Source organism: Typha latifolia, chromosome 14 (assembly GCF_019914945.1).
Source record: "Typha latifolia isolate L0001 chromosome 14, TyphaL0001v2, whole genome shotgun sequence".
NCBI classification, from domain to species: Eukaryota; Viridiplantae; Streptophyta; class Magnoliopsida; order Poales; family Typhaceae; genus Typha; species Typha latifolia.
In genome coordinates, this window is record NC_133099.1 from 1,174,407 (window position 1) to 1,199,307 (window position 24,901).

Here is a 24,901-nt window from a genome sequence, read left to right on the forward strand (position 1 = left end):
TGAGACATTAGTAAATAAAGATATCTTTAAAATGGACTTTTTGTTTAGGTTTAATTAAGTGACTTAGAAAATAATAAAGAGAGAAATGTCAAAAGAAATGAGTTACTCTTAAACCCTAATTTATAGTTGTTACTCATGACATCATTGATGAAATTTGACCCAATTATCCTTTTGGCCTCCTAATAATAAAAATTTGCTAGGAAACTATAATAAACAAACTCCTCTCATTTTAACATAATGTTATCATGAAAACTGATTCCATATAAATTACCAAGCAAATTAATAATTCTAATTAGTAGTTGTCATGCATGTCATTATTTGTTACTCAGTGACAAGGACTAACTCCACAAAATTTGATTATGGTCTTCTCAAACAGACGCATAATTCCAAACTCTTTTAGTACTTTCAAAAGCATCATTGAAATATCTCAAAGCATATACCCTGTAAGTAAATGTTGCAATGTGATACCTCCACCAAAAGGAAATTATTAAATAGAGACATAGGTGATTGGCTTAATTGTTAGTGCTGTCTCCTTAATTACGGTACACATCATTTTCCTTAAAAAAAGATTGATTTATTCTCCGCCAGAATAAAACTAAAACTAAATGATGTGAGTCATACACTTGACAGGCGAGCCAAAAGAAAGGTTCATAGAAAGAAGGTTAAATTAGGGATGAATTTGCTAAGAAAAATCATCACCATACCTGTATGGTCGTCATGAAATTTGGGAATTTTTTTTTCTGTTTATTATGGTGAAAATAATAATTTAACATGTTGTTTTCATTACATGAATGGTAATACCATTCATGGGAGAGAAAAGAGGCAGGTAAATGACTTGAAACAGAATCTATTTTGAAGTGAAATTGTTGTTAAAAAAGTTTAGTTTGCTTAGCTCCTTTGAGATGAGCTAGTAGTAGGAAGCTTTGACAAGGAACCCCAAATTATTTTTCTAACTGGAGAGAAAAAAGAAAAAATTGGTCCTAATGGGCCTTAGAGTTTGTGACAAAACAAACACAACTATTAGGTTTTAATCCACTGTTTGCATGTCCATTGTACCTATAGGATAAATAAAATGACCATTACTCTCAAAGAACAGGTTATAATAAGTTAAATCATGCATACATAGCAGCACTCCGACAAGAATTTTATTAAATATTAGATACTTTTACAAGCAAACTTTGTTGCTTCTTGACAAATATCATCGGTGGGGACATCTAATCTCTGTGTGTGAATGAATGTCAGCTATTTGACCACAAAAAAAAGGAGATAGAGAGGCTGAGTTGTATATTTTGATGTACAAGTACTTGTAAGAAAAGATAAAATAAAAGATAACAATGTGATCGGCCCAACAAATATCAAAGATAAGATACTTTAATTGGCATGTTATGTTCTGTTAAACGTATTTGCCGTCATTTAAATAGTTACAAGACCCAGCAAATACTTGCTTGAAATACTTACTAGTTGTTAATAATTTTCTAATTAGCTACTAAATTAAGAAGACCCAGCTCAAGGTTTCTCTCTGTCTCCATCCCTCTGATGACTTCCTACATGGATGATGGTTGGTTATTCCTACAAATTCTCCAAACCCTTGAAAGATTACTTGTTAGTGTTTCCAACTCCTAAATTAGATTTCATGAAGATGAGACCTTTCTCTTTGTATTGACTATCTTGGGCTTGGTATATCTTTTTCTTTTTTCAAATTTAATCAACACGGTTACGAAAGCAATTGACTTTCTGGCCTACGTATGCGACTTTACAATTTAGAAATTGTATAATATGGAAGAGTATGTCATCAATGGTAAGAATCATTCCCACGCCGTTGAGGATGTCTGAAAGTATCTGGGGAATCTGTCACGATTCAAATATTTGAGACAGGAGGCGTAAAGAACAGCTCGATCCTCAGCAGCAAATGTTGAATGATAATATTATGCACACCAATTTCATGCAAACATAACCCATCCGTGCTGAATTTGATTTGCAAATAGTAACTCATGCGATGGTAGTAAAATGATACTCGGCTTCTCAAAATAGATGCAGAATAGTTCCAGCAACTATTTGGTTAATGTCATCACATTCCACTGTTTCTATATGATTAGTGAAGCAGTTTGTAATTAACCTTTGTTTAGCAAGTAGTAAAGCCACCTCACATTTGCAGTAGTATTTAAGGCAAATACAAACAAGGAGAAAAGAAGTATGAAAAGCTAAAGACAAGCCTTCCAGGAAATAAAAACATAATGGTGGCGGCACATCAAAGACATCAGCCATCCTATTATCAATAGGTTCAAATCCTTACATTCCAAAACTGCAGTCTTGCCAAAATTACTTCAGTACAATCAAAGCAGAAGCAGCTAAGAATTGCTGCTTCTTAAACTAGAGACACATCAACAAAGCAATTGAAAAGAACAAGGAAACCAGCAAAGCGATAAAATAGAAATTGGCAAGATATATCTGATAAGAGATGTGCCACCCAAAAGAGGAGGATGATCAAGCCTCTTCATAATCACCTTCCTCTTCATCCTCATACTCACCCTCTTCATCAGCTGTTGCATCCTGGTATTGCTGGTATTCAGACACAAGATCATTCATGTTGCTCTCTGCCTCAGTGAACTCCATCTCATCCATACCTTCACCGGTGTACCAATGTAAGAAAGCCTTCCTCCTGAACATAGCTGTGAACTGCTCACTGACACGGCGGAACATCTCCTGGATCGATGTTGAGTTGCCAATGAATGTGGATGCCATCTTCAGCCCTGTCGGGGGGATGTCACACACTGTAGATTTGACGTTGTTTGGGATCCACTCCACAAAGTAGGATGAGTTCTTGTTCTGCACATTGATCATTTGCTCATCCACCTCCTTGGTGCTCATCTTACCACGGAACATGGCAGAAGCAGTGAGATAGCGACCGTGGCGTGGGTCTGCAGCGCACATCATGTTCTTGGAATCCCACATCTGCTGGGTGAGCTCAGGTACAGTGAGGGCGCGATACTGCTGCGATCCGCGGGAAGTTAGAGGAGCAAACCCCACCATGAAGAAGTGAAGGCGAGGAAAGGGGACAAGATTCACTGCAAGCTTCCTTAGATCAGAGTTGAGTTGCCCAGGGAAGCGCAGACAGCATGTAACTCCACTCATTGTAGCTGATATTAGGTGATTGAGGTCACCAACTGCCATTCAAGGTGTTTCATGTTATGTTTCAGACACCATGGAAACAATTCAATTGATTAAAGGAAGGCCACAGTTGAGATACTTACAACTTGGAGTACTGAGCTTAAGGGTCCTGAAACATATGTCGTAGAGAGCTTCATTGTCCAAAACCATGCACTCGTCAGCATTCTCAACAAGCTGGTGAACTGAGAGTGTAGCATTATAAGGCTCAACAACTGTGTCAGACACCTTTGGAGAAGGGAAGACAGAGAATGTGAGCATCATGCGATCAGGGTACTCTTCCCGTATCTTTGAAATGAGCAGTGTGCCCATGCCAGAACCAGTTCCACCTCCTAGTGAGTGGCAAACTTGAAACCCTGAAAGAAACCAAGAAAAGAAAAGCATCAGCAATACCTCATACTAAGAAGGCTATAACATCTACCGATATTATCTTGTTTTTCTGAAGTATCTAGCTCTATTGATGATCCCAAAACCCACAGACAGTACTAGTAAAGAGAATACTTGAGACACAACTAATCAACTCCTTCCTATCATCTATTTATAATTATCATAGAACTATAGAAAATGAAGGAGAATAGATAACAATACTGCAGTCATGTAAGAAACCACATAGCCGTACCCAGCAATCAAGAAAAGAATCCTCAACGACAGATTAACAATTTAATAATGAATGCAACTAATTGGCAAACATTCTCATGTTTAGCCTAATTTTAGATGACTCCAAAAGCAAAAGTATAAAACTAAAGGCACAAACACTCTCTCTTTACTATTACATTTGACATCTATGACTTAATTGAAAGAGGCGCAAGTGAATATTATATACAATATCATGCATAACAGCAATAAAAATGTTTGTGAAGAATGAATTGCAAGAAATGCAAACTTCTGTGGTAACACAAAAGCTTATGCAACATAAACGGATTATAGGCAACATGCCAGCATTTTCATTTTTCCTACAAATGAATAAAGATGCATCCGAGATTATACACTTCTGAGTTTGTCTAAAGTGTGCAAAACCATAAGGTATGATCAATCAAACAAAAATAAAAAGAACTTCAGCTTGAGTACCTAATGGTATTTCCTTTTCAATGTTAATGTATATAATACCATGATAACAAACCATCAGTGATTACACACCCATATGCACAGCTAGACATTATTTCTAGAATGTTAGCATTGTATGAAACAGGGATGATAACTAAAATACAACCGTATGAATCACAACTATAAATAACTAAGCAACAAATTTCTCTTCAGGCAAATACACAAAAAATATCATCAATAATACATCAAAAAAATCTAACGACTAAATTAAAAGCTCACCCTGCAAGCAATCGCAGTTCTCCGCCTCCTTCCGGACCACATCAAGAACGGAATCGATGAGCTCCGCTCCCTCCGTATAATGGCCCTTCGCCCAGTTATTCCCGGCACCGGATTGGCCGAAGACGAAGTTATCGGGGCGAAAGATCTGGCCGTAGGGACCGGATCGGAGGCTGTCCATCGTCCCTGGCTCGAGATCCATCAGCACAGCGCGAGGAACGAACCGGCCGCAGCTCGCCTCGTTGTAGTAGACGTTGACTCGCTCGAGCTGGAGCTCCGAGTCACCGCCGTAGCGGCCGGTGGCATCGATGCCGTGCTCGGCGCACACCACCTCCCAGAACTTGGCGCCGATCTGGTTGCCGCATTGGCCGCCCTGGATGTGGAGGATCTCTCGCATCTCGACAAGATCGGACGGTGAGCGGTCGGGATCGAGATGAGATCTGAGGAAGAGGAGGAAGAGAGAGGGAGATCTGGAAATGGAAGAAGGCGACTACTTGTGGGGAAGAGGATGGTAATAGTAAATAAAAAGGGGGCGAAGTTAACGGTTATCTGTCTGCCGTTTGCCCGTGACAGGGTGTTCTTAACGACGATGCGCTGTCAGCATAACGGAAAGTTTACGTTTAAGGCGGAATTCGAATTTTGAAATGGTAATTTGGGGGAGCCTTTTTTTGGACCGGCCCTACCAGTGCTCTCTGCTAGGGTTTCGCTTCCATCCAATATATCTATTGTGCCATTGTTCTCTTCTCTCTCTCTCTCTCTCTCTCTGGATATTTCATAGGTATACGTGACTCTGTGGTATTAGCTAAAGATATGATATTTTAAATAGGATAAGAGGATTTAGATTTGATGCAGGTTGATTTTGCTCACATAACTAAATTGTTGTGATTTTAGAATCTGGTATATATATATATTTATTTATTTATTTTTTATTTCTATCAGGATATGAGCCCTAAATTTTGCAAAAAGTAGTACAAATTTATCTTCCAAGTTTCCCAAACTAATCTCTCTTCTCCAACATCTCCACCTGCTTCAAGGACTTACGCTTCCTCTCTGCTATCTCTTCCAACTCTTTCGGATCAAACGGAGGAGGCATCGTGCATGGCTCCGAGTCGTAAACGGATCTCGCCATGGACTCCGTCAGGAAAGTCTTCACCAACCCTGAAGCTTTGCAAGCCATGGATTCAAGACAAAACTCGGTGGCTTTCTCTGGCTTTCTGGGCTTATACCTCAAGAGCTTGGCGTATTGGGTTAGAAGATGCAGCATGTAGTCGTAGACGTACTCCATCTGGACTTCTTCTTGGATGAAATCACTCCCCACTTTTCCTATACTTTTAGCCTGTTTATCAAATCAAATCAAAATGGGACATCACTTATTGTATTATGCTGCAAAAAAATAATAATAATAATTAGCAAGAATTAGCTTACCATTTTGTGGTTTTTATTGCCCCAGTCGACGGCAAACTTGATGGATTTGCACTTTTGGTCCGGTCTTATTGGCCAATAATGTTGCATTGGCATCAATCCTCTGGAGAAGAAGTCCATGAAGGGAGTGTTGACCAGCAGCGTCGGCGAATCGCACGCCAAGATGTACTTCTCGCTCACCGACCATGCTCGTCCCTCGATGTATATCTTATATCTATCAACATTATGGATCAATGCTTTACAATTTACACCCTATATTTTCACACATTTATAATTCGCAATTTTTCGGCAATTAGTCAAAGTCCAAAAGTAGAATACCTATAGTCACATTGGTCAGCTAGGTTTGATCCCTTGAATCCACTTCGCCTCGCACCCTCCCAATCCTACAACATCCACCCAATCGCCGAATTCAGCTTTATACCGGCCGAAGCAACAACTCGTCGTCGCCGACTTCAACAAAGAAACGAGCCGTGAAGCCGCGTGCGTACCTGCGTAAAGAGCCGTGCATTCCATTCCCGGCCGTTGGAGACGTTACACTTGAATAGATCCTGCCGAGTCCTCGCCACCCATTGGTTGCCTTTCCAAAAGGCATACGGTTCTCTATCCTCCCATTTTATCCTCTTATTCCCCTCTTTGATCTCCTCTGCCAATTTCACCCATGGCTTTATATTCACTTCTGGCCTAATAGATCCCCCCCCACCAAGAAAAAAAAAATTATATATATATATATATACTTATTAGACTAGTAATTATATAATCTTAATTCGAAAGTGTTAAAAACTTTGACGTATATTACCAACCCCAGAAGGACCAGTCGGGGAAGAGGATGTCAAGAGTGGCTCCATCCTTGCAATACCGGAAGACCGGCGGCGGTGGCGGCTTCGATGGGCCGTAGTCGGAAGACCTAATGATGGGTATGTCGTCGCAGTTGAACATCAGGTCAAGGTCCGGGACACGGCCGGGGTATAGGTTAAGGAGCTGGACTATGCCCCAGAGAGTGAAGACGTCCCTAGTTTGGAATGCTTTGCTGTATTGCTCCACGTAGGCCCGGCCGTCGAGCACGACGAGCCGGAAATTCGCGTGCTTCTTCGCCCTCTCCACCATCTCGACTGTGATCCCGGTGGCGTTCCACGGCCGGAGATCTTCGTGGATGTAGCGAAAGTATTCTGGGCAGGATGAAGAGGAGGGCGAGGATAGTAGAGCAGAGGAAGAGCTAGGAGACGAAAACGGAGAGGGAGAGGGAGAGGGAGAGGGAGAGGTTGCAGTTGATGTTCTTCTCTTGCACGTTGGTTTGACTGTGTCATTCAGTGGGCATCTGAGTGTAATTGGCTGTGAGTTTGGAGAGGTGTGATGATGGAAGTACTGCTTGCTCGCAACGGCGTTGCTGCCACTGATACTGCTTATTACGTAAGGCTGCATGCAAGAATTCATTACTTCATGATACAATTAATGAGCAGTTTGTAAACTAAGGTATCAAGAATTAATAAAATTAATAGCTTGTTATATATTTGCATAAAAAACTATAGAAAAGCTTATACTATGAAAGACGTTTTTATATTACATCTCTAATATAATATACCATACCTTTAAAAATATCTAAACTACTAAGTTTTCCCCTCCTTTTCTTTTATTTAACTTAAAAAAAATATCCAATTCTCTAGAATTATAAACCTAGTCCTGTTGCTATTGCTTGGACATTGGACCACTTTGTGGAGTTTTTAGTGCCCCCACATAGCACACAACAAAAGTCTCCCACTCTCATTGACTCTATGCATAGTAGATCAAAATTTTCAACCCTTGGTTGTGCTCTATCTGTGTCATTGTATCATATCTATCATTCAAACTGTTCAAATTGATCGATAATTAAATTTATTAAATATATATAATTAATACGTTGGTGTATGTCTAAATTCAGATAGAATAATGAACTCTCAAATTGAATATGATGCTCTGGGTTTTAATCATTGACTCTCTGTTTGATGAGTCACAGAAACAAAACAATCAAATGGCCCATGAAGGCTAAAGATTATGTCACTTCAATAGATAATCTCATCATCCCAATCCACCTAAAATTCTCACCATAGATTCTTGTGGCAGTTGTCAAGATATCAGAGCAAAGTCTTGAATTCCTGATGGAAGACTGGCAGTGACGTTGTAGAAATCAAGGGCAATGTGTTGTTGATTGTGACAATGAAAGGGGTACACTTCTTCTAATATAATTATACCCAGTAATCTATTTATTACTCTTCCTATATCTTTTTTATTAGCATCTTAAGACCCTTGGACGTGTGGCCAAAATTGGACCTCAGCAACCCCACTTATCTTTGACTTAGAAACTTCTCCTTCCTAAATTATTACTTTAAGGATTCAGATAGATTTCTATGATAAAGTCTTTTAAAAAGATTTCAAATAAGACCCTGTGTTTTAGTGTGATTTTATGCTCTAACACATTACTTTAACTTTATCTTTTAAAATACCCAAATTTTGCTTCTATACAGTAGAAAAAAGAATTCAAGAATATTTTTCTAACATCATTTGCAGAGTTAAATCGTAGTCTAGAATTAAGAGTGAAACGAAAATTGTAGATCAAAAAGAGGGATGGAACTACAAATAGCTGAGAGTCGAGGTGTTATTTTAAAAAAAAAATCCTAAATTTATTATTTAGAGCCTAATCTAAAACTCCATTAATTCCTAGACTATCTACGTTTTAATGTTTCTGTCATAAGTGACCAAAAGTAGTCTTCTTCGGCGAATGATGGCTTAAATGAAAATGGAACAGCACTAGTGGCCCTCAATTAAATAAAATATTTATAGTTTACACCCTTAACAATAATTAGCTCTTGCGTTAATTTTATATATAAATTATGTGCACTAAACTAAAAGTAAAAAAAAAAAATATAGGCACTCAAATCCTAAAATAAATAAAGGGTCCATGCAAAAATAGGTCATAACTTAGGGATCTAAGTGTAATTGCCTCAAGTAATAAAAAAAAATTCTTATGTATATAAATTCTATTTCTTAAATAATAATAAAGATTGTGACAAAAAAAATTAAGCAAATATAAAAATTAGGAGACTATAAATGCAAAGACAAAATTTTCCCTCCTCACCTACCTTGGTTTGCAAATTGAACTGAAATTATAAAGGATTCAAACGGATTTCTCATTTCTATGTTAAATTCTTTAACTAATCTTAATCCAAGGAATTAAACCAAATTAATCAAATCAAACGAAGACGTTTAGGAGGACTTACAACTCGGTCGATCCACCTCGTGGAGATCAAAACCACGAGGATAAAAAGAGCAAAGATAACGAAGCCAATTCCTTTGGAGGAGGACGACTTGATGCTCGCTATTCCGCTCCTAATCCTCTCGGATAAGTCCTCGAATAACCCCTCGGAACCAAACCACCCCTTCATACCTTCTCAGATAAGTAGAGACCCCTTATATATTCTCCCTATCGGGACGAAGAGTAGTAGAAAGAAGGGTCGATAAAGAGCAGCAGAGGAAGTAGCCTCTCTCTCATGCAAGTTGAATAACGTGAGCACTCTCTCTATTCTCTATTTGTTTAAGCCACTATAAAGAGAATAAGTTATATGTATAAAGTGGGAGGAATAGTCTATTCGAGCTATTTCTCGACATATTCTTAAATAAGGAATCTGTGACGCTGAAGTTTGAAGTCAATAATACGAAGTTTCGCAATTAAGTGATTCGATAGTTGTAATCTAGAAGGTAAAATAGTGAGGTTTTATTTGCATTAATGCAGTATGCAGATCAATCAGGAAGTCCTGCAGTTTAGTGCCCCAAATCCGAGATCAACCAAAGAGAGGAGTAATTAATTGATGTTTAATTCCTAATCTTTTCTTAAAACAAATGGGAAGTGATATCCTCATAGCAATCATTAGCAACATGACTACTATACCCATATCATGGCATTCATGCCATTTTGAAAAGATTAGTGTGTCCATTAAATCAAACTGTCTTTTAAACAAAATAAAAGGTAAAAAACAAGAGTAGAACATGTGAGATTCGTATATTATCCATGTTTAATAATTTAAAATTTATCCTATTATCTTAATGACAATTATAGTATTTTGAAGAAAAAGAGCACTGAGTTCACAAGAGATACTAAATGGACCCTTCTTTAGGAGTTGATAGTGGCCCTAGAGTTCGAACTTTTCTATGGAAACTCACTTTCAAACCGAATGCTGACTAAGAATATACTTGTGAAGCAGGGATGTCTATTAGCGATTTATATTTGCAAACATGACATTGAAATATATATATATATATATATATATATTTATAAATGTGTGTGTGTGTGAGTTTTGGAATGTGATAAGGCTAACCAATTTTGGGATCATACCGTGTCAGTCTATGGTTAAATGAGAGGAATAATTGTCCTAAAAGAAGATGAAGAAATTTAATGCTTGCTATTATTGTTAACTCGTTTTGGAACAAGATTAATGGCAGCCTTGACTCACTTGATTAAAAACTGACTCGCAAGTCTTTATACATACCATACACAATGGCAGTGACAGTTGGAACATGGAAAACACCATTGAAGATATTATACAAGTGATATCTTCCTTTCATAATTTTACTAAGTTATTTCTGCGACCAATAATTGGCTGGCCATGGTTAACCACTGTATATTTTTTTTTTTTTATTGGCCGTGGGGTGTGGGGGGTGGGGGCGAGGCCGTTCCCGTCGTGTTGGTTCTACCTATGCTCGATGGGTGCCACGTGTCCTGCAAACAAGTGCTAGAATATCGGCAAAGAGCCCATCTCTTAGACAAGATCGGCCTTGTGGATCTCTATCCACTTCTCAATCCGTTGGGTGTACCTAGACATCCGTCACCGTCACCCCCGTATTGAAATAGTACGACTAACAACCGAGCGGCGGACCGAGGTGGAGATGAGGTTTTGGATCCGATTTAAGCCAAAGTGGTAGAACTTGAACTAGAGCTAGGGGAAGGCGAACCGGACCAATGGCTCGAGGTCGTGGTTGGAGACAAGGAATTGGAAGAAGACGCTCATCGCCCTCGATCGCCGCAGGCGGAAGCTCCTCTTTAAAGTCGGCAAACAGATCCATCGATGCTGCCCCTCGAGACCTAACATGAGATGGGGGAGAAGAGAGAGGAGAGGAAGGTGGGGATATGAGCGCGCTTAAAAAGAACTTTACTAATTTTATTTTATTTTATTTTACTGGCTAAATTGATAAGTTCGTTTAATTAGTAGAGGTATAATTATTATTAGATGTTTTTCATCACCGTCATTAGCCATTTCATTTTGCCTCAAAGTTTAGGCTATATTTAAGGCTAAACTTAAAGCCCATATTTAAGTTCAATCAGCCAATATGGGCCGGGCTTGGGCTGAGCCATGGCGCTCAACTTCAATCAGCCATCCGATGTGGGCTCGAGTCATCAATTCGACGTGGACTGGAGTTGCGATCCCGGCCCCGGCGACGTCAGCAAGACACTCGTGGACACGAGGTCCCGCCGCACCCAATCCATCGGCGGGCGAGTAATGGTCAGTAGTTGGCTGTTAAAAAGAGATTATGAGGAGCAACCATTTCCGAACCCCCTCCTCCCTCCATTAATTAAACAACTCTCTCTTCTTCCTTTTCTTTTTAAGAGATAGAGAGAGAGACACACACACACACACAGAGATGGGGAAGACGAAGATGGAGATGTTCACATACGTGTCGCACGTCCTAGCGTTGGTCTCAGCGATATTGGTGTTGGTTTGGTGCATCCACTTCCGAGGAGGACTCGCCTTCCACTCCACAAACAAATCACTCATCTTTAACGTATCTCTCTCTCTCTCCCTCTCTCTCTTTCTCTTCCGGTCTGTAGAATTATAGAGTTGGAAATTTGGATTGCTGCAGGCTTGGTTGCAGGAACTTGCTGCAGCCAAGGATTGTTTTCTTTTTTTAATTATTTTTTTTGGCATAGATTCTCTTATTTGAGAGCAGCGTATCCAAAAAAAAAAGAATGACTATTATTATCTATTTATTATTAAATAGATCAAAATTTAATTGTTGGTTAAATTTTATAGGTATCTATGCAAAAACAAAGGCCTTAAAGGGTACCTATATAATAAGAGATTTCAGAGGGATGTATACATAAATAAGGGATTTTTAGAGGCTTATACATGTAAAAAAAAAAAAACTCTACTCCAGCGTATTTACTCTCAAAATAATTATATTAATTTAATTTCTTAGAGCAAAATAATCATATTAACATTTATTACCTAAGAATAAAAGTCCGAAACATGGGACTCTAATAAATTCTTAAAAGTACGAGGTGTGAAATGCAATTCTCCCTTCTTCTTTTTCCTTCTAGAGCTCATCCACAGGTTAAGTGGTTTTTTATAGAGTTCACCCCGAACTTACACCAAATCCGAGTTGAGTAGAATCCTGAGAAGACTTGACCTACCTACTTAGGGGTCAAATAATAAATATCTATAGTATAAGGAGGTAACAGTAAAAAAAAACTAAAAACGGGGTGCAAAGTATAAAATTTTATGTTTGATTTAACCATATTTTGTTTGGCAATTCAGGTCCACCCAGTTCTAATGCTAATTGGATTTATTATCATGGGTGGCGAAGGTGAGTTTATATATCTTCTTAATTCACTTTTATTTTTTAAGACGCTCGAGGTAATAAAAAATACTAAAATTGCAGTGTTTCTAATCATCTATTTTGCAAAAAAATTCCAATAAATTGCAGGAATAATGAGCTACAAAGCTCTTCCTTGCAGTAGAGATGCAAAAAAGCTGATCCATTTGATCCTTCATGCAATTGCTCTTGTGCTTGGTTGCGTCGGTATATATGCTGTTTTCAAATTTCACAACGAGAGCGGAATTGAAAATCTCTATAGTTTGCATTCATGGGTCGGACTCGGCACTATCTCTTTATATGGCTTTCAGGTAAATAATTTAATTTGTGTTTAATGCTGCACATAATTTGATTTTTTATTTTAAAATTTAATTTGATTTAAAATGAGGGATAAGTAAGGTATAAAAATAAGTCATGACTCCTTTTTTGCTTGACTAAATTATATTTTTCGTAGCTCTTGGAGCTTTTGTAATATAATTTTATTTAGTTTTAATTTATAATAATAAACTCTAGTATATATTGCACATATAAATTATGTGCATTTTATTATAATATAAGAAATATTAATTATAAAAAATATATACACTTAATTTATATACTAAATCACAACTTTTGCAATGTATTTTAGAAAATGAGGAACTGTTTTGCTTTTACAATAAAGTTTAAATTTTGGTAGTGATATAAAATGAATATTTTCTTAATAATAGAAGGAGTCCAAAAGAATAATTTATATAATGTTAAAATTACAATTTATATGTACATAAATAATATCTAACATTTTTTTTTTATCTTGTTCTCTTTTAATTTTCTTTTCAGTGGATTCTCGGATTTACCACATTCTTTTATCCGGGAGGCACGCTATCCATAAGACGATCTCTCATTCCTTGGCACGTCTTATTCGGGCTGTTCGTCTTCATCCTAGCAGTAGGCAACGCTGAGTTAGGATTTCTTGAAAAACTCACCTTCCTCGAGAGCTCGGGTATGCTCCAAAAGTATGGCATGGAAGCCTTGTTGATCAACTTCACCGCCATAGTCGTCATTCTCTTAGGTGCATCCATTGTCATCTCCACCGTGACTCCTACTCGCTTGCAGGAGAAGGCCAACAACTTTGATGACATCTGATGATGTAGAAAATGATATTTTTTCTACGTTGTTTAATGTCTATTTAGGATCTCAGTTTTGTGCAAATGTAGTGAATTTATGGTGCTTTGTTTGTGTATCCATTTTAATGGATAATAAATATCTAATATTTTATTAAAAAAAACTATAGATTTTTAAAAGGTATATTCATAAATATAAAATTTAGAAGAGAACGAATGCTAGTAGAAATTAATTGCATGATATGAAAGTTAAATAATAATTTGTAGAAATTTTTTGTAGTTTCCTTCACCCTTCATAAAACCCAATGGGCATCTTAGCTTTAATATGGCTCTTTTTATTTTCTAAGAACATGTAATATTATTTTGGCCCCAACCTCTCCAATAGGATTAAAATATATATATTTTTTCAGTATCTTGCTTCTTGTCTCTTAGCTAGCTACCATATATTAGTGAACATGCATCCTTTAAATTAAGAGTTTTTATGCAAATAACTACCAAATTTTCAACCTTATTATAAAAAACCACATTCCTTTTTAAAATTTATTTTGACTCCTCCTTTGCTTATATATTTACAAATTGGCAAATAACCATCTAATTAGATCATAAGAAATATTGTAAGCATATATTTTCTTTTAACAAAAATATCCTCTTCTTTCTCTATTTTTCCACTTGACAAAGATAAAGATATTTTGACTATATATCTCAACAAAAAAAAAAGGACTCAATTTACAAGCATCTAAAAGGCGTTTATTTCGTAATAAATCTGAAACATGGGTGGTTATTTAAAAAGTAAAGAGCAACAAAAGAAATGAATACTTTAGAAAGAAGTGGCTTTTGGAAGATTTCTTTCGGTACAAAAAAGGTATAACTTTTTTGCCACCCTTTCGTTCTTTACCTTCTCTAAAACATCCACCTTCTTTCCTTTCCTACATATATATATATATATATAGACATACATACATAGAAGTTTCTCTTATATCTATCTCTCTCTCATCTCTAAAATCAAGAGTGACTGTTTCCAATTACAAGAATTTGAAGAAAACTTTGATCTCAAAGATGGTCAAACTAACTTTGGTTGGTAGGCTGAGTGATGGGATGCCTATATCTCAAACACCCACATACTTGAATGAAGAGGATGGAGTCTCTTCTTTCTATAGGCAGCAAGCTGAGCTTGTTCTCAAGGAAATCTCTAGAGGAGCTCTAAAATACTCCAAGATGTCCATCCTCATCGATCACCATTGTTTCCAGTAAGTTTCCATGTATCTTTCTTCGTTACTGAAGAGGTTGTTTTTATCGTTATAATTATAGATTGAAAAAATAAACTAATTTACAAATTTTCTAGCTACCTGATGGGAAATGGAGTTTGTTACATCACCCTCTGTGAGTCATGGTATCCGAGAAAATTAGCATTCCATTATCTTAACGATCTGAAGGAAGAGTTCGAGAAGGTGGACGTCGAGGTGGTGGACTCAGTCTTGATGCCCTATGCATTAAGAAGATTTGGTAAAAAAAATTCCTTTTCTTTTTTCTTTTTCGCATACGTCTTCTTCTGTGAATTTATTGGAATTTTTGGTAGGAATAATATGTTGCTAAAATAAATCTTCTTTAGATTATGTGATTGGAAATGTCAGAAGAAGGTATGTGGATACAAGAACTCAGGCCAATCTCAATAAGTTGAAGTCAGATAGACAGCAAGATCTTGATATAGTTACAGAAGAATTCTCCAAAGTTATCAGCAAGCATCAAAGAGCAGGTGAGATAGGATACATACCCAATGAAATTTGTCGCCAATTTGAAGTTTATCTGGATTAATAATAGAAGTTTTTTTTTCCCACCTTGAAGAAGGTTTTGCAGTAAGTTCATCAGAAGTCAATTCAACAAAATCCACTTTATGGAGCTCTGAGGTTCTTGAGGTGAGTAAGATTTTGTCACTGGAATAAACAAGCGTCCTATTATTAGGGTATTTGATCTTTTGTAGGGATGAGCAAGAGAAGGATTTAGGGGATTCTTATACTGTTTTGGCTTTTATACGAACAGGGAATTGCTCTGAAATGGATGCCAATTACCATCTTTGTAATGGTTGCTGTACTCCTTTTGTGGACAACCATTGTCCTAGAAGAGTACAGTGTGCTAAGAGCTTCATGACATCTGTTCAAATGAACAGCCAAGCTGATCAGCAGCAAAGGGAGAGAAGTTTAGAGCATTGAAACAAAGCAACAAGAGATTAAAAGTAATGAGACAATATTGGAGTATAATGAGTGAGAGCAAAGAACCCTGTGTGCATATTGTAAATTGCATTGTATTCATATTCGCCAAAACTGCAAACAACAATCTACAGGCATTTTACTTTGTATACTAATTGATAGCTCGGTACTTATTCTAATGAAAAGCATTGTATGATACTATTTCACAAGATCCAAAAGAAAAGCAGCACTGAGATGCCTAGATCTCCATGTTGGCCCTTTGAGATGCAAAATTTCACAATTACATTTATTAACTTACCAGAGTCAAAATATCAAAATATGGTTCATTACAGTCTCAAATAATTTAATCCACCACATATATTTAGAGAGTGCAACAGAGAAATTTGCGTAAGTTATTTCAGGACTAATGGATTTTATAAAAGATGCTCGCATAAACAACATTGTTCCTTAAAACCTATTACTAATTATTACCGGCGGCAACAGTTTCCTGTGCTGGCACTTCTACATGACTTCCAACAGTATCCTCAACTGCTGTTTTGATCTTCTTCTTTAGCTCTGTCATATCCAATACTGCAGCAATTTCTTCTCTGATCTCTTTCTCCATTTGCTCCACTTTTTCCTTGTTTGATCCACTGGAAATCTCTTCCTTCATCTCGTCTATCTTCCATCTTAGACCTGCCGTGTCAATCGCTTTCTCTATTTCATTCTTTACCACGTAGTCTGCCTTCTTTAACTTCTCCTCTAGTGCAGCAGGGGCTGTAGGAACTTTCTTCTTACCAAAACCCACTACCTCAAGATTCACTGATTTCAACATCTCCTCTAGCTCTCCCTTAGCCTTTTCGACCTCCTTTATCTCATCCTCTTCCAATTTCTCTCCCTTTGCCACCTTTTCCCGTGCCTTTCTCAAGATCTCCACTTTACCCTTCACCTTCTCTTGGAGTTTCTCATTAATCTCTTTCTTCAGCTTCTCTCCATTTATCCTCTTCTCTTGCAGCTTGGCAGCATCTGATAACATTTCAAGCTTCTGCTTTAACGCCATATGTGATCCAGGAAGAGATAGGTTATATTTGAATTCTTGCATCAGCCTGTCTACCTTTTCCTTCAATGCTGGACTAAGGGTTTGATCAGAAGCATTGGATTTGGATAACTCCATCTTAAGGGCCTCTAGTTTCTCTTGCAGACCCATAGCTATAAAGGCATTTGTCATTTCCTTGTCTATCTCTTGTCTCAGTTTCTCGATTGCCTCGTCAGAGATCGTAGGAGCTGGGATCTTGCCTTTGGCTTTTATTGCTGCATTCTTGAGATTCTGAATTTCCTCTTCTATGTCAGCTGTCACTTGAGAAATATCAGTTTCCTTCATCTTCATGTTGCGTTTCTTCTCTGGATCAACTGGTTCACCTTCCACAAAGCCCCCTAGCACCCTGAATTTTTGATGCCGCTGGCCAAGCAAACTATCTACATCCATTGCTGAGAGCTCCTGATTAAGAGAACAGGGGAAGAGAAAGAAAATCAGTCTAACTTACTGCTTTTACATATTCATTAAAAGGTCAAAGATGGAATGTTACAGCAGCATTAAATGGAAAAGGATTTCTAATTTTCTGAGAACTGTGTAATTGATATGAGAGGACAAAGTTTCTGCAATATCTTGAAAACTAATGAAATAGATAAAGTTTATCCAAAAAATGGGCTGTGCGCCTCTTCTCAACCATTTCAAAGGATATGACTGTCAATCATTCTCCCAAGTAGTTCTCACTGGATAAGGATTCTAAGTGAAAGTAGAAAAATAAAGGAGCTCAGAGAATAATTTAAGCGCAAGCCTGCCATAATTTCATCTTAAAACTTTTAAAAGCGAAGACTTGAAAGAACAAGCAGCTTGCACCAGGGAAATTCTAATAATTGAACCTGTTGTGAGTTATTTGTTTTAGGGAGGGGAGAAGGACAGTACTCAGAAAAAGAGAATAGATAATAAAAAAAAGGATGAAAGCAGGGCTAAAAACATGATTCGTTAAGAAAATTTTAACTGATTCTTTGCTTCATCAGAAGTGAATGAGAAATAAGATATACCTCCATGGCCTTTGTCACCATAAGCTTTATCTGTTGGGAAGTCCAGGTTGGATCAGTATGAGCACCACCTAGAGGTTCCTGAGAACATTTGATCCTCAAATAATTAGCAATAAATAAACGAAACAAAGAAAGACTAGCAGTAGTACAGACAGTATAATTTTAACTTCCCACAGGAAAAGAGATCAGCAAGTACCAAAAGCAAAGAGGCAGTATACTTAAAAATCTTACCGGGATGATTCCATCAGCAATTTTGAGTTTGCAAAGTTCGCCTGATGTAATTCGCAGTTTCTCAGCAGCCTGAACAAATAAATGTCAGTACGGAAGTAAAAGAAATGCCTTTCATCACAAGAAGTAAAAAAATCAAACAGATTACACACTTTAGGAGCTGCTTGAGAGGTCTTCCACAAGATTGCAGCACATGCTTCTGGACTGTACAAAACAAACCAAGTTGGTAAAGATATATAGCAAAGACAGAACACAAAACATTGTTTTTTCAGATCTGTAGCATGATGGCCCCCAACCAGCAAATCTTCATCCTTCCTTAGACAGCTTATTCTTTAAAAAAAAAATTGTGCTTACAAAATTATATGTAAATCACCATTATACAACATAAAAGAAAATGCTGTATCACCTGGCAACATAAAAGACAGCGTTCTCCATCATGAATATCTTGTTTGAACAGCCAATAGCAAGGGCTCCACCAGATCCACCTTCACCAATAACAACAGTGACAATTGGAACTTTCAGGCCAAACATAGCCCTTAGATTGTATGCTATTGCTTCACCCTGTATTTACTGAACCATGTTAAATGCACTACCAGTGCTGATTTGTTTATGAGGATGTTAAAATGCACTCCAAAATTCAAGATAAGATAGAAGAGTATGATACCTGGCCAAGTTCCTCAGACTTTAGATCCGCAAATGCTCCAGGCGTGTCGATAAATGTGATGATGGGAAATCCATGATGGTCAGCATACCTCATCATGCGCAAGGCCTTCCGATATCTATGCAACAAAACATTATACCAGTCAGCTCGCTGTGTATTCAATAAAAGAACGAATCAAATGCAATTGAATGAAAGAACTAAATTGGGAAAGATACAGAGCTCTTTATATTTACGCTCTCAACAAAACATATGTTGTTCTTAGCCTACAGATAGAAAGCAGCATAGTACTTTTGACTCATAAAACCTCAGTTAATTTTCAATCTAAATTCTAGACGTAACTAGGACAAGCTTGATTACCCATGGGGAGTTGGCATTCCAAAATTCCGCTGAATATTTTCCTTTGTGTTCCTGCCTTTCTGGTGACCAATGAACATATAGCTTTTCCCGTCCATGCTTCCAAGACCCGCAACAATAGCAGGATCATCATACCCTGCACGGTCACCATGGAGCTCGACCCACTAAAAGAAGGAACAAGAAAGGCCATCAATAGTGCACAAACATACAAACTGTTGGAAAATGACAAAGGAAAGCACAAGATAGGAGAAGATACCTTGTCAGTGATGTTTAAGACGTGATCAAGAAATGTTGGTCTGTTGGGATGACGGGCAATATTCAAACGTTGAATTGGAGTTAAATGTGTATATAGATCTTTTAGAGCCTGCAAAATTTATAAATGAGAATGGATATCATCAGAACAAGTATTACTTCTCTCAATTACAAGTTTGACTAATATAGTTTAGAGTTCACTCTCCCTTCCCTTATGAAAAGGAATCATATATTAAACAACTTGCTTTTGTCATTATGAAATACAAGTGAACCAAAACTAGTTTGCTGTTTCAAATATGATTTTGGAGATAGAGAAGGAAATGGTTTTGAAGAGAACCTGATGATACTTGCTTTCCAATAAATTGATTTGATCACTGAAGTCCAAGCCAGTCTCATCAGCCATCTTGCGCACCTGTAAATTCATTAATAGAACCTAGTTACCAAAGCTATGAAAATGCAATATTACCACTTCAGTCAATCATTATGCATGGTTACTAACCATCTAAGTTTTATTTTCCTATTAATGATCTATTAAGAGCTTAACATGAATTAAGGGTGAAAGATCATGATGTACACAAATAAATTACAGCAATATGCAGCATAGTTTTATACTGCAGCAGATATATCCATTGGAACAACAAATATTATTATTTCTAATCATATAACAAAATGATGTTATAATACATTTTGTGTCTATAGTCTATGAGCTATTTAATGGCTAAAGACACTAATCAGATAAATAAAAGTAGCTATCAGTTGGAAAAATAAGCATTCTTGTTTAAAACCACCTTTTCAAAAAATAATATATCAACGACAATGCTTTCTGGTGAGTGGTGAGTGTTACTGGCTGTAAAGAATGTGGTAAATATGTCAAAATGACTACTCCAAAGATAAAAAGAACTTACATCAATGATCTTCTTTTCTAGATCAACCAAAGGCTTCTCAAAAGCAAGAGTCACCGGTTTTGGTTTCTCAGTGAGAGGTTTGAAGTGTGATAGGTAATTTAAATGTCCACTTTTCAAATTTGGATCAATATCATCTGGCCATGGGTACTCATGCTTCTGCCCTTTTTTTATCTTTGCAACAATACGAAAACTACCCCAAGCCCTACCACCAGGTTGCCCAAAATGCTTGAACAAAACTCCATTAGTTCCTTGAAATGAAATTCTTTGCAGATCACTCCCAAGGAAATCCCTTTTTAAGTGAATCTTTGATCCAGATACATAACTGCAACTCTCTCCTCCTCCACTGATTGCCGGTGAAACCGTTAAAGAATTCATCTCAATAATCCACTCTTACTTCGGAAGCTGTTATCAGTTCTGCACAACGAAACTAACTGGACAACTAATGCCGCATTCCTGTATCAACAAAATCGACGAGGTTGGAAAATAGAGAAATCTATCCTTGCATACTGTGACACAAGAAAGATTACACATGCTATTTACTGAAGAATATATATGTGATAAGAGTACACCGGTTCTTGGAAGACACATGCATGTCAACTATTCTTGACAGAAATTAATCCAAAATGCCAAGAGTAAACTATCGAAAGAATCAAACAGTAAAAAAGATCAATGCGCTCCTTTTCCAAGTCAACTCGAATTAGTAACTAAACTCTATTAAGATCCACTAACAATAACACAGCTCAAAGGAAAAGGCAAACCTTTTCAGGCAGATAATTTCTCAGATTTAAAAACCGACGCTCGTAAGATTCAAGGAATTCAGGAGTTATTTGTCGATTGAAGCATAAAAACGAGATCGAACTGAAAAAAAAGAAAAAGGTGTGAATCCCTGAAATTAAACGCGCTCACCTAGTGTTCTCCTGCCGAAACTCCCTGTTTGGATCGATGAGGAGCGGATCGGAGATAGAAATGGGAGGTCTGGAGATCTCGAGACGAGGGCTTTTGGAGCTAAACGCTAGGGTTTGTCCCCATTGCTGGTTAAATAAAGCGAAAACAAATGGATGGATCGAGGAGAAATGCCGATGAGCAACGAGTTAGAGTTTGGGCGACGATTACGAAGATGTATCGAGGGATGGGTGGGTCCCAGTACCGAATTGAGTGGATTCTCTGCATTCTAGACGTAAAACTTTTATCCGTCCTTATACTTGGCAGCCTCTTAATGGATGTTGAGTGAGACATACAGATTTACTGCATACGATAATGGAGAGGATCACTTCTCCAGTCCCGCAGATTTGGACTTCGTGGAGTTCGCCTGAGTCGATCGGACGGCTGTACATAGTTGGTTGATGGTTTGGTTAGCGACTAAGGGCGGTCGACAATGCGTCGGACTCGGGTTGGATACATCCACAACCCGGATCCGATAAGTACCGGATTGATCTACAAATTAAAATTTACATAAAATTCCATCCACTATAAGGAAAATTACACATGCTCATAAAATTCCTAATATAAAATCAAAAGAATACATCATCACATGAATTGAAGTTGCTATAAGCATCTCCCATGGATATGAGATCAAAGAATTCCCCTCCTGGAATCTGAATCGATTCATACTGTGCTTGAAGCTCACTGTTGTAAATACTGTTGCAATCTCCACATACAGCTGAAAATTTCTCATCACACTGCATGTCTGCATGTAAAGCTTCTGGTTTTAGAATCTCACTGATGTCTGAACTGCTCGACTCCGAGCTCGCTGATCTCGGGTATTTAATGACGTCGAAGGATAACCAATCTGAAAACAGAATCTTAGGCTTGATGGATTGGTTTGAGTTTATTGCAGTTGATTCTTGTGTCTGAATGGATGCAGAAGTTGAGATTTGGTTGTTCTCTTCTTTAGGAATTATTAGAGATGATACTGCTGAGCTATGAGGATTAGATCCTTCAGCTTTTATAATTCTCTTTCGCAGATGAGAATTCCAGTAGTTCTTGACTTCATTGTCAGTCCTTCCAGGTAAATGCATTGCTATTTGTGACCACCTGAGGGATCAAATGTTATAAGTGTTAGGCTACTTTTTTTCTATCTTTTTCTTTTTTTATTTTCAAAAAGGAAAAGAACAAAGTTATACTGGAAGTCAAATTCATTGATCTTATGCAGATATATTTCTTACTTGTTGCCTAACTTTGCCTGAAGCTTTATTATTATCTCCTCCTCATTCCCAGAAAACACTCCATGCTTCAATCCAGGCATCAAATAGTTGATCCACCTCAATCTACAACTCTTACCATTTCGCTGCAAGCCTATTAAAATCGACAAATCTTTACAGAAAATTCAGATAATAATCTGATAAAAGAATACAATAACTTTCAATCAGAAAGAGAATCACAAGTTTGAGAAGCAAAAGATAATAAGAATTTGAGTGCAAAAGAGCATAATGCAAGAACTCACCAGCTTTTACTGGAACTGCACTCCAGCAACTAAGCCCATGCTGAAGGATGTAATCCCTTAGCCTTTGATCCTCATCAGGAGACCATAGCCCCTTTCTATAGTTCATCTTAGGCTTTTCGCATGTTTTACGCACCATTTTTATCTTCTTTTTTCTAGCAATCTTTCTAATGCTCTCAGATCTATCACTGAAAGGACTCAGGAAAGACCCATGAAACACAAGTTTGACTCTGACTCTGAGATGCTTCATATGGGTAAGAGGACTGTGATTTAAAGAGCACACTAGATGCATAAGGAATTAAAGAATCGACAATTGTCCGCAAATTGTCGATTTGTTGGAACTCCTGCTGTAGAATATTTTACCTATGGAATCCAAATGTTCTAATCAAGGCCTAACTGCCTCGTGTAATGAAAGTTATCTGGTGAAGATGAAGGATGAGCTGTTCATCCAATAAGTCATATGTTACCAATGCTTCAATCATAGGTGGGCTATCTGGCAATCTATATCCAAATCCAAACAAAGAATGGTAGCTTGGAAGTCAATGGTTTCCTGCCACTTTTAAACTTGTGGCTAAATAAATTTACACTAATGAATGAGGGAAAAGAAGTGACGAGAAAAGGAAATGCCCCTCCACAGAGGGCATATAAAACCGACAGCTAAGTGTATCCTACTTGAGATAAATTCTTGTAAAGAGAATAAACACAGACAGTCAGAGGCAGTTAGAGACTAAAAGAATACAAAATTGTGGGTATGATTGGTGGTAAGACTCATCAAAGCCTTAGGAATTAGAAGACAATCAATGCAAAGTAAAGGAAAAGATTGGCACTGTTTAATTGGAGGGTCTGAAGATATCATTCCTCCAAAATTGCCCAACAAACTGGATACAAAAAACGCGATTCAGAAACTTGAATGCATGCATGTGAAGGTCTTCGCCTTCTTCTCATGCTTAAATATGACATTTTATCAGGTAAACTCCTTCCTTCCATCCATCCAAAGTAAACTCAAATGCGCGAAAAAGAAACTCTTTTATCATCTGCAACTTTTTTTTATCACTTTTAACTCGCAAATGCATGCATGTTAGTATTGCATCAAACAACAGTTACATTGGCATAAAATTAACAAGATTCTTTGTTGTTGATCTACACTTCATTTGTCGGCACAATAACAGAATTAAAGTAGAAATATGCGGCGAGGAATATAAAAATCTCCATTTTGAACTGAAAGCTGATACATGAACCGACATAATGAGCTCATTATTGGTTTAAGGAGCAAAAGAAAACTTGCAATTTGATACAATAAGCATATGCATGACATTCATAATTCTAGTATCCAATTTGGTCCTATTAGGAATTGTTCTCTAGACTGGCATGCGACAATGATATCATTTTCTTGTTATCCTATTGCACTCAATATCAAAGGAATCATATTACTTCAATCAATAAAAAATTATTTGCGTCAGAATGCAATGAGTTGATTAATAAAACTTCTTAGCAAAATATGAGCATGAAGTTATTAGATTAATTGTCCTCTGTACTTCAGCATTCTTCTTGAATCAAAGTGCCTTCTGAATTGTTAAGGATAAAAGAAGTCATATAATTGAAGAAATAGTTTATTTCTCAAGCAAATAAACCACGTGGCTTTAAAACGAGAAGACTCCTATGATTAAAATTGAACTAAATATGATACAATTGAAAGTCGTCTGCTTGAGAAATGCAAAAGAAAGGCAAGTTGATTCTAAATCTTTACAAACATACAAAAGAAAAGAAAGAGCTATTGCAAATAATACAACTCATCACAAGCACCCCATGTCTCTATTAACTAACTATAAGAAGTCTTGCATTAGACTTCTTATCATTAATTTATGCCAAAATTAAGTGGTCGCATTATACTTTTTGCTGACAAAAACTAAGATGGAAACACTGAATCCAAGAAGGAGAGATCAAACAGGAGGAGGTGAGGAAGCCATTTCTTGCTTTTAATTCATTTTTATTTGGTTCCCTTGCATAGGAAATTAACTAGGCTTCCATGGTCTAATTGCATTTAATGCCTACTATAATCCATGTGCTATAGTTGTAGACTAATGTGGTTTTTGACATAAATTAAACTGATAGGAGGCTGACATGATATATGGTAATAAACATTAAAAATTCCCACCATGATATCGTGACAG

At 37.2% G+C, this 24,901-nt stretch overlaps 6 protein-coding genes across 6 annotated transcripts; 2 read left to right on the plus strand and 4 right to left on the minus strand.

The window, feature by feature from the left end:
• Window positions 1–2,238: 2,238 nt before the first annotated feature.
• On the minus strand, window positions 2,239–5,081 carry LOC140801480 (tubulin beta-1 chain-like). The gene is made up of 3 exons (XM_073156634.1): window positions 4,489–5,081; window positions 3,252–3,521; window positions 2,239–3,164 (listed from the first exon to the last, which is right to left on the minus strand). The coding sequence occupies exons 1-3, from the start codon at window positions 4,880–4,882 to the stop codon at window positions 2,485–2,487; spliced, it is 1,344 nt and encodes a 447-aa protein (XP_073012735.1). The 5' UTR covers window positions 4,883–5,081; the 3' UTR covers window positions 2,239–2,484.
• A 286-nt stretch (window positions 5,082–5,367) lies between these two features.
• Window positions 5,368–9,525, minus strand: LOC140801479 (uncharacterized). The gene is made up of 6 exons (XM_073156633.1): window positions 9,159–9,525; window positions 6,704–7,320; window positions 6,396–6,588; window positions 6,226–6,290; window positions 5,911–6,121; window positions 5,368–5,821 (listed from the first exon to the last, which is right to left on the minus strand). The coding sequence occupies exons 1-6, from the start codon at window positions 9,321–9,323 to the stop codon at window positions 5,483–5,485; spliced, it is 1,590 nt and encodes a 529-aa protein (XP_073012734.1). The 5' UTR covers window positions 9,324–9,525; the 3' UTR covers window positions 5,368–5,482.
• Window positions 9,526–11,472: 1,947 nt separating this feature from the next.
• Window positions 11,473–13,713, plus strand: LOC140801349 (probable ascorbate-specific transmembrane electron transporter 1). The gene is made up of 4 exons (XM_073156424.1): window positions 11,473–11,715; window positions 12,468–12,516; window positions 12,637–12,836; window positions 13,342–13,713. Exons 1-4 carry the CDS (start codon window positions 11,575–11,577, stop codon window positions 13,645–13,647), a joined length of 696 nt encoding a protein of 231 aa, XP_073012525.1. The 5' UTR covers window positions 11,473–11,574; the 3' UTR covers window positions 13,648–13,713.
• An 884-nt stretch (window positions 13,714–14,597) lies between these two features.
• On the plus strand, window positions 14,598–15,947 carry LOC140801350 (25.3 kDa vesicle transport protein SEC22-1). Its single transcript, XM_073156425.1, has 5 exons — window positions 14,598–14,872; window positions 14,968–15,128; window positions 15,235–15,378; window positions 15,468–15,538; window positions 15,663–15,947. Exons 1-5 carry the CDS (start codon window positions 14,682–14,684, stop codon window positions 15,768–15,770), a joined length of 675 nt encoding a protein of 224 aa, XP_073012526.1. The 5' UTR covers window positions 14,598–14,681; the 3' UTR covers window positions 15,771–15,947.
• Window positions 15,948–16,094: 147 nt separating this feature from the next.
• LOC140801348 (acetyl-coenzyme A carboxylase carboxyl transferase subunit alpha, chloroplastic) lies at window positions 16,095–21,383 on the minus strand. The gene is made up of 11 exons (XM_073156423.1): window positions 21,197–21,383; window positions 20,291–20,743; window positions 19,723–19,797; window positions 19,390–19,497; window positions 19,137–19,297; window positions 18,783–18,897; window positions 18,525–18,679; window positions 18,271–18,322; window positions 18,122–18,190; window positions 17,894–17,971; window positions 16,095–17,306 (listed from the first exon to the last, which is right to left on the minus strand). The coding sequence occupies exons 2-11, from the start codon at window positions 20,663–20,665 to the stop codon at window positions 16,290–16,292; spliced, it is 2,205 nt and encodes a 734-aa protein (XP_073012524.1). The 5' UTR covers window positions 20,666–20,743; window positions 21,197–21,383; the 3' UTR covers window positions 16,095–16,289.
• A 370-nt stretch (window positions 21,384–21,753) lies between these two features.
• On the minus strand, window positions 21,754–23,144 carry LOC140801276 (transcription factor LAF1-like). The gene is made up of 3 exons (XM_073156301.1): window positions 22,734–23,144; window positions 22,456–22,585; window positions 21,754–22,324 (listed from the first exon to the last, which is right to left on the minus strand). The coding sequence occupies exons 1-3, from the start codon at window positions 23,020–23,022 to the stop codon at window positions 21,802–21,804; spliced, it is 942 nt and encodes a 313-aa protein (XP_073012402.1). The 5' UTR covers window positions 23,023–23,144; the 3' UTR covers window positions 21,754–21,801.
• Between the last annotated feature and the right edge of the window lie 1,757 nt (window positions 23,145–24,901).

What these genes read in the sequence shown, in the direction of transcription:
- LOC140801480 (XM_073156634.1), bottom strand. Translation starts at nt 4,882, where the DNA reads ATGCGAGAGATCCTCCACATCCAGGGCGGCCAATGCGGCAACCAGATC. An exon ending in GAACTGCGATTGCTTGCAGG is followed by an intron (nt 3,522 to 4,488) that starts GTGAGCTTTTAA and finishes GGTTTCTTTCAG; the next exon opens with GGTTTCAAGTTTGCCACTCA. An exon ending in TAAGCTCAGTACTCCAAGTT is followed by an intron (nt 3,165 to 3,251) that starts GTAAGTATCTCA and finishes CTTGAATGGCAG; the next exon opens with TTGGTGACCTCAATCACCTA.
- LOC140801479 (XM_073156633.1), bottom strand. Translation starts at nt 9,323, where the DNA reads ATGAAGGGGTGGTTTGGTTCCGAGGGGTTATTCGAGGACTTATCCGAG. An exon ending in CGAGGTGGATCGACCGAGTT is followed by an intron (nt 7,321 to 9,158) that starts GTAAGTCCTCCT and finishes TCTTGCATGCAG; the next exon opens with CCTTACGTAATAAGCAGTAT. An exon ending in GCAATAAAAACCACAAAATG is followed by an intron (nt 5,822 to 5,910) that starts GTAAGCTAATTC and finishes TTTGATAAACAG; the next exon opens with GCTAAAAGTATAGGAAAAGT.
- LOC140801349 (XM_073156424.1), top strand. Translation starts at nt 11,575, where the DNA reads ATGGGGAAGACGAAGATGGAGATGTTCACATACGTGTCGCACGTCCTA. An exon ending in TATTATCATGGGTGGCGAAG is followed by an intron (nt 12,517 to 12,636) that starts GTGAGTTTATAT and finishes AATAAATTGCAG; the next exon opens with GAATAATGAGCTACAAAGCT. An exon ending in TCTCTTTATATGGCTTTCAG is followed by an intron (nt 12,837 to 13,341) that starts GTAAATAATTTA and finishes TTTTCTTTTCAG; the next exon opens with TGGATTCTCGGATTTACCAC.
- LOC140801350 (XM_073156425.1), top strand. Translation starts at nt 14,682, where the DNA reads ATGGTCAAACTAACTTTGGTTGGTAGGCTGAGTGATGGGATGCCTATA. An exon ending in ATCGATCACCATTGTTTCCA is followed by an intron (nt 14,873 to 14,967) that starts GTAAGTTTCCAT and finishes CAAATTTTCTAG; the next exon opens with CTACCTGATGGGAAATGGAG. An exon ending in GGAGCTCTGAGGTTCTTGAG is followed by an intron (nt 15,539 to 15,662) that starts GTGAGTAAGATT and finishes TTATACGAACAG; the next exon opens with GGAATTGCTCTGAAATGGAT.
- LOC140801348 (XM_073156423.1), bottom strand. Translation starts at nt 20,665, where the DNA reads ATGAATTCTTTAACGGTTTCACCGGCAATCAGTGGAGGAGGAGAGAGT. An exon ending in TAGAAAAGAAGATCATTGAT is followed by an intron (nt 19,798 to 20,290) that starts GTAAGTTCTTTT and finishes ATGAATTTACAG; the next exon opens with GTGCGCAAGATGGCTGATGA. An exon ending in AGTCTGAGGAACTTGGCCAG is followed by an intron (nt 18,680 to 18,782) that starts GTATCATACTCT and finishes CAGTAAATACAG; the next exon opens with GGTGAAGCAATAGCATACAA.
- LOC140801276 (XM_073156301.1), bottom strand. Translation starts at nt 23,022, where the DNA reads ATGCATCTAGTGTGCTCTTTAAATCACAGTCCTCTTACCCATATGAAG. An exon ending in TGCAGTTCCAGTAAAAGCTG is followed by an intron (nt 22,586 to 22,733) that starts GTGAGTTCTTGC and finishes CGATTTTAATAG; the next exon opens with GCTTGCAGCGAAATGGTAAG. An exon ending in CAGGCAAAGTTAGGCAACAA is followed by an intron (nt 22,325 to 22,455) that starts GTAAGAAATATA and finishes TTGATCCCTCAG; the next exon opens with GTGGTCACAAATAGCAATGC.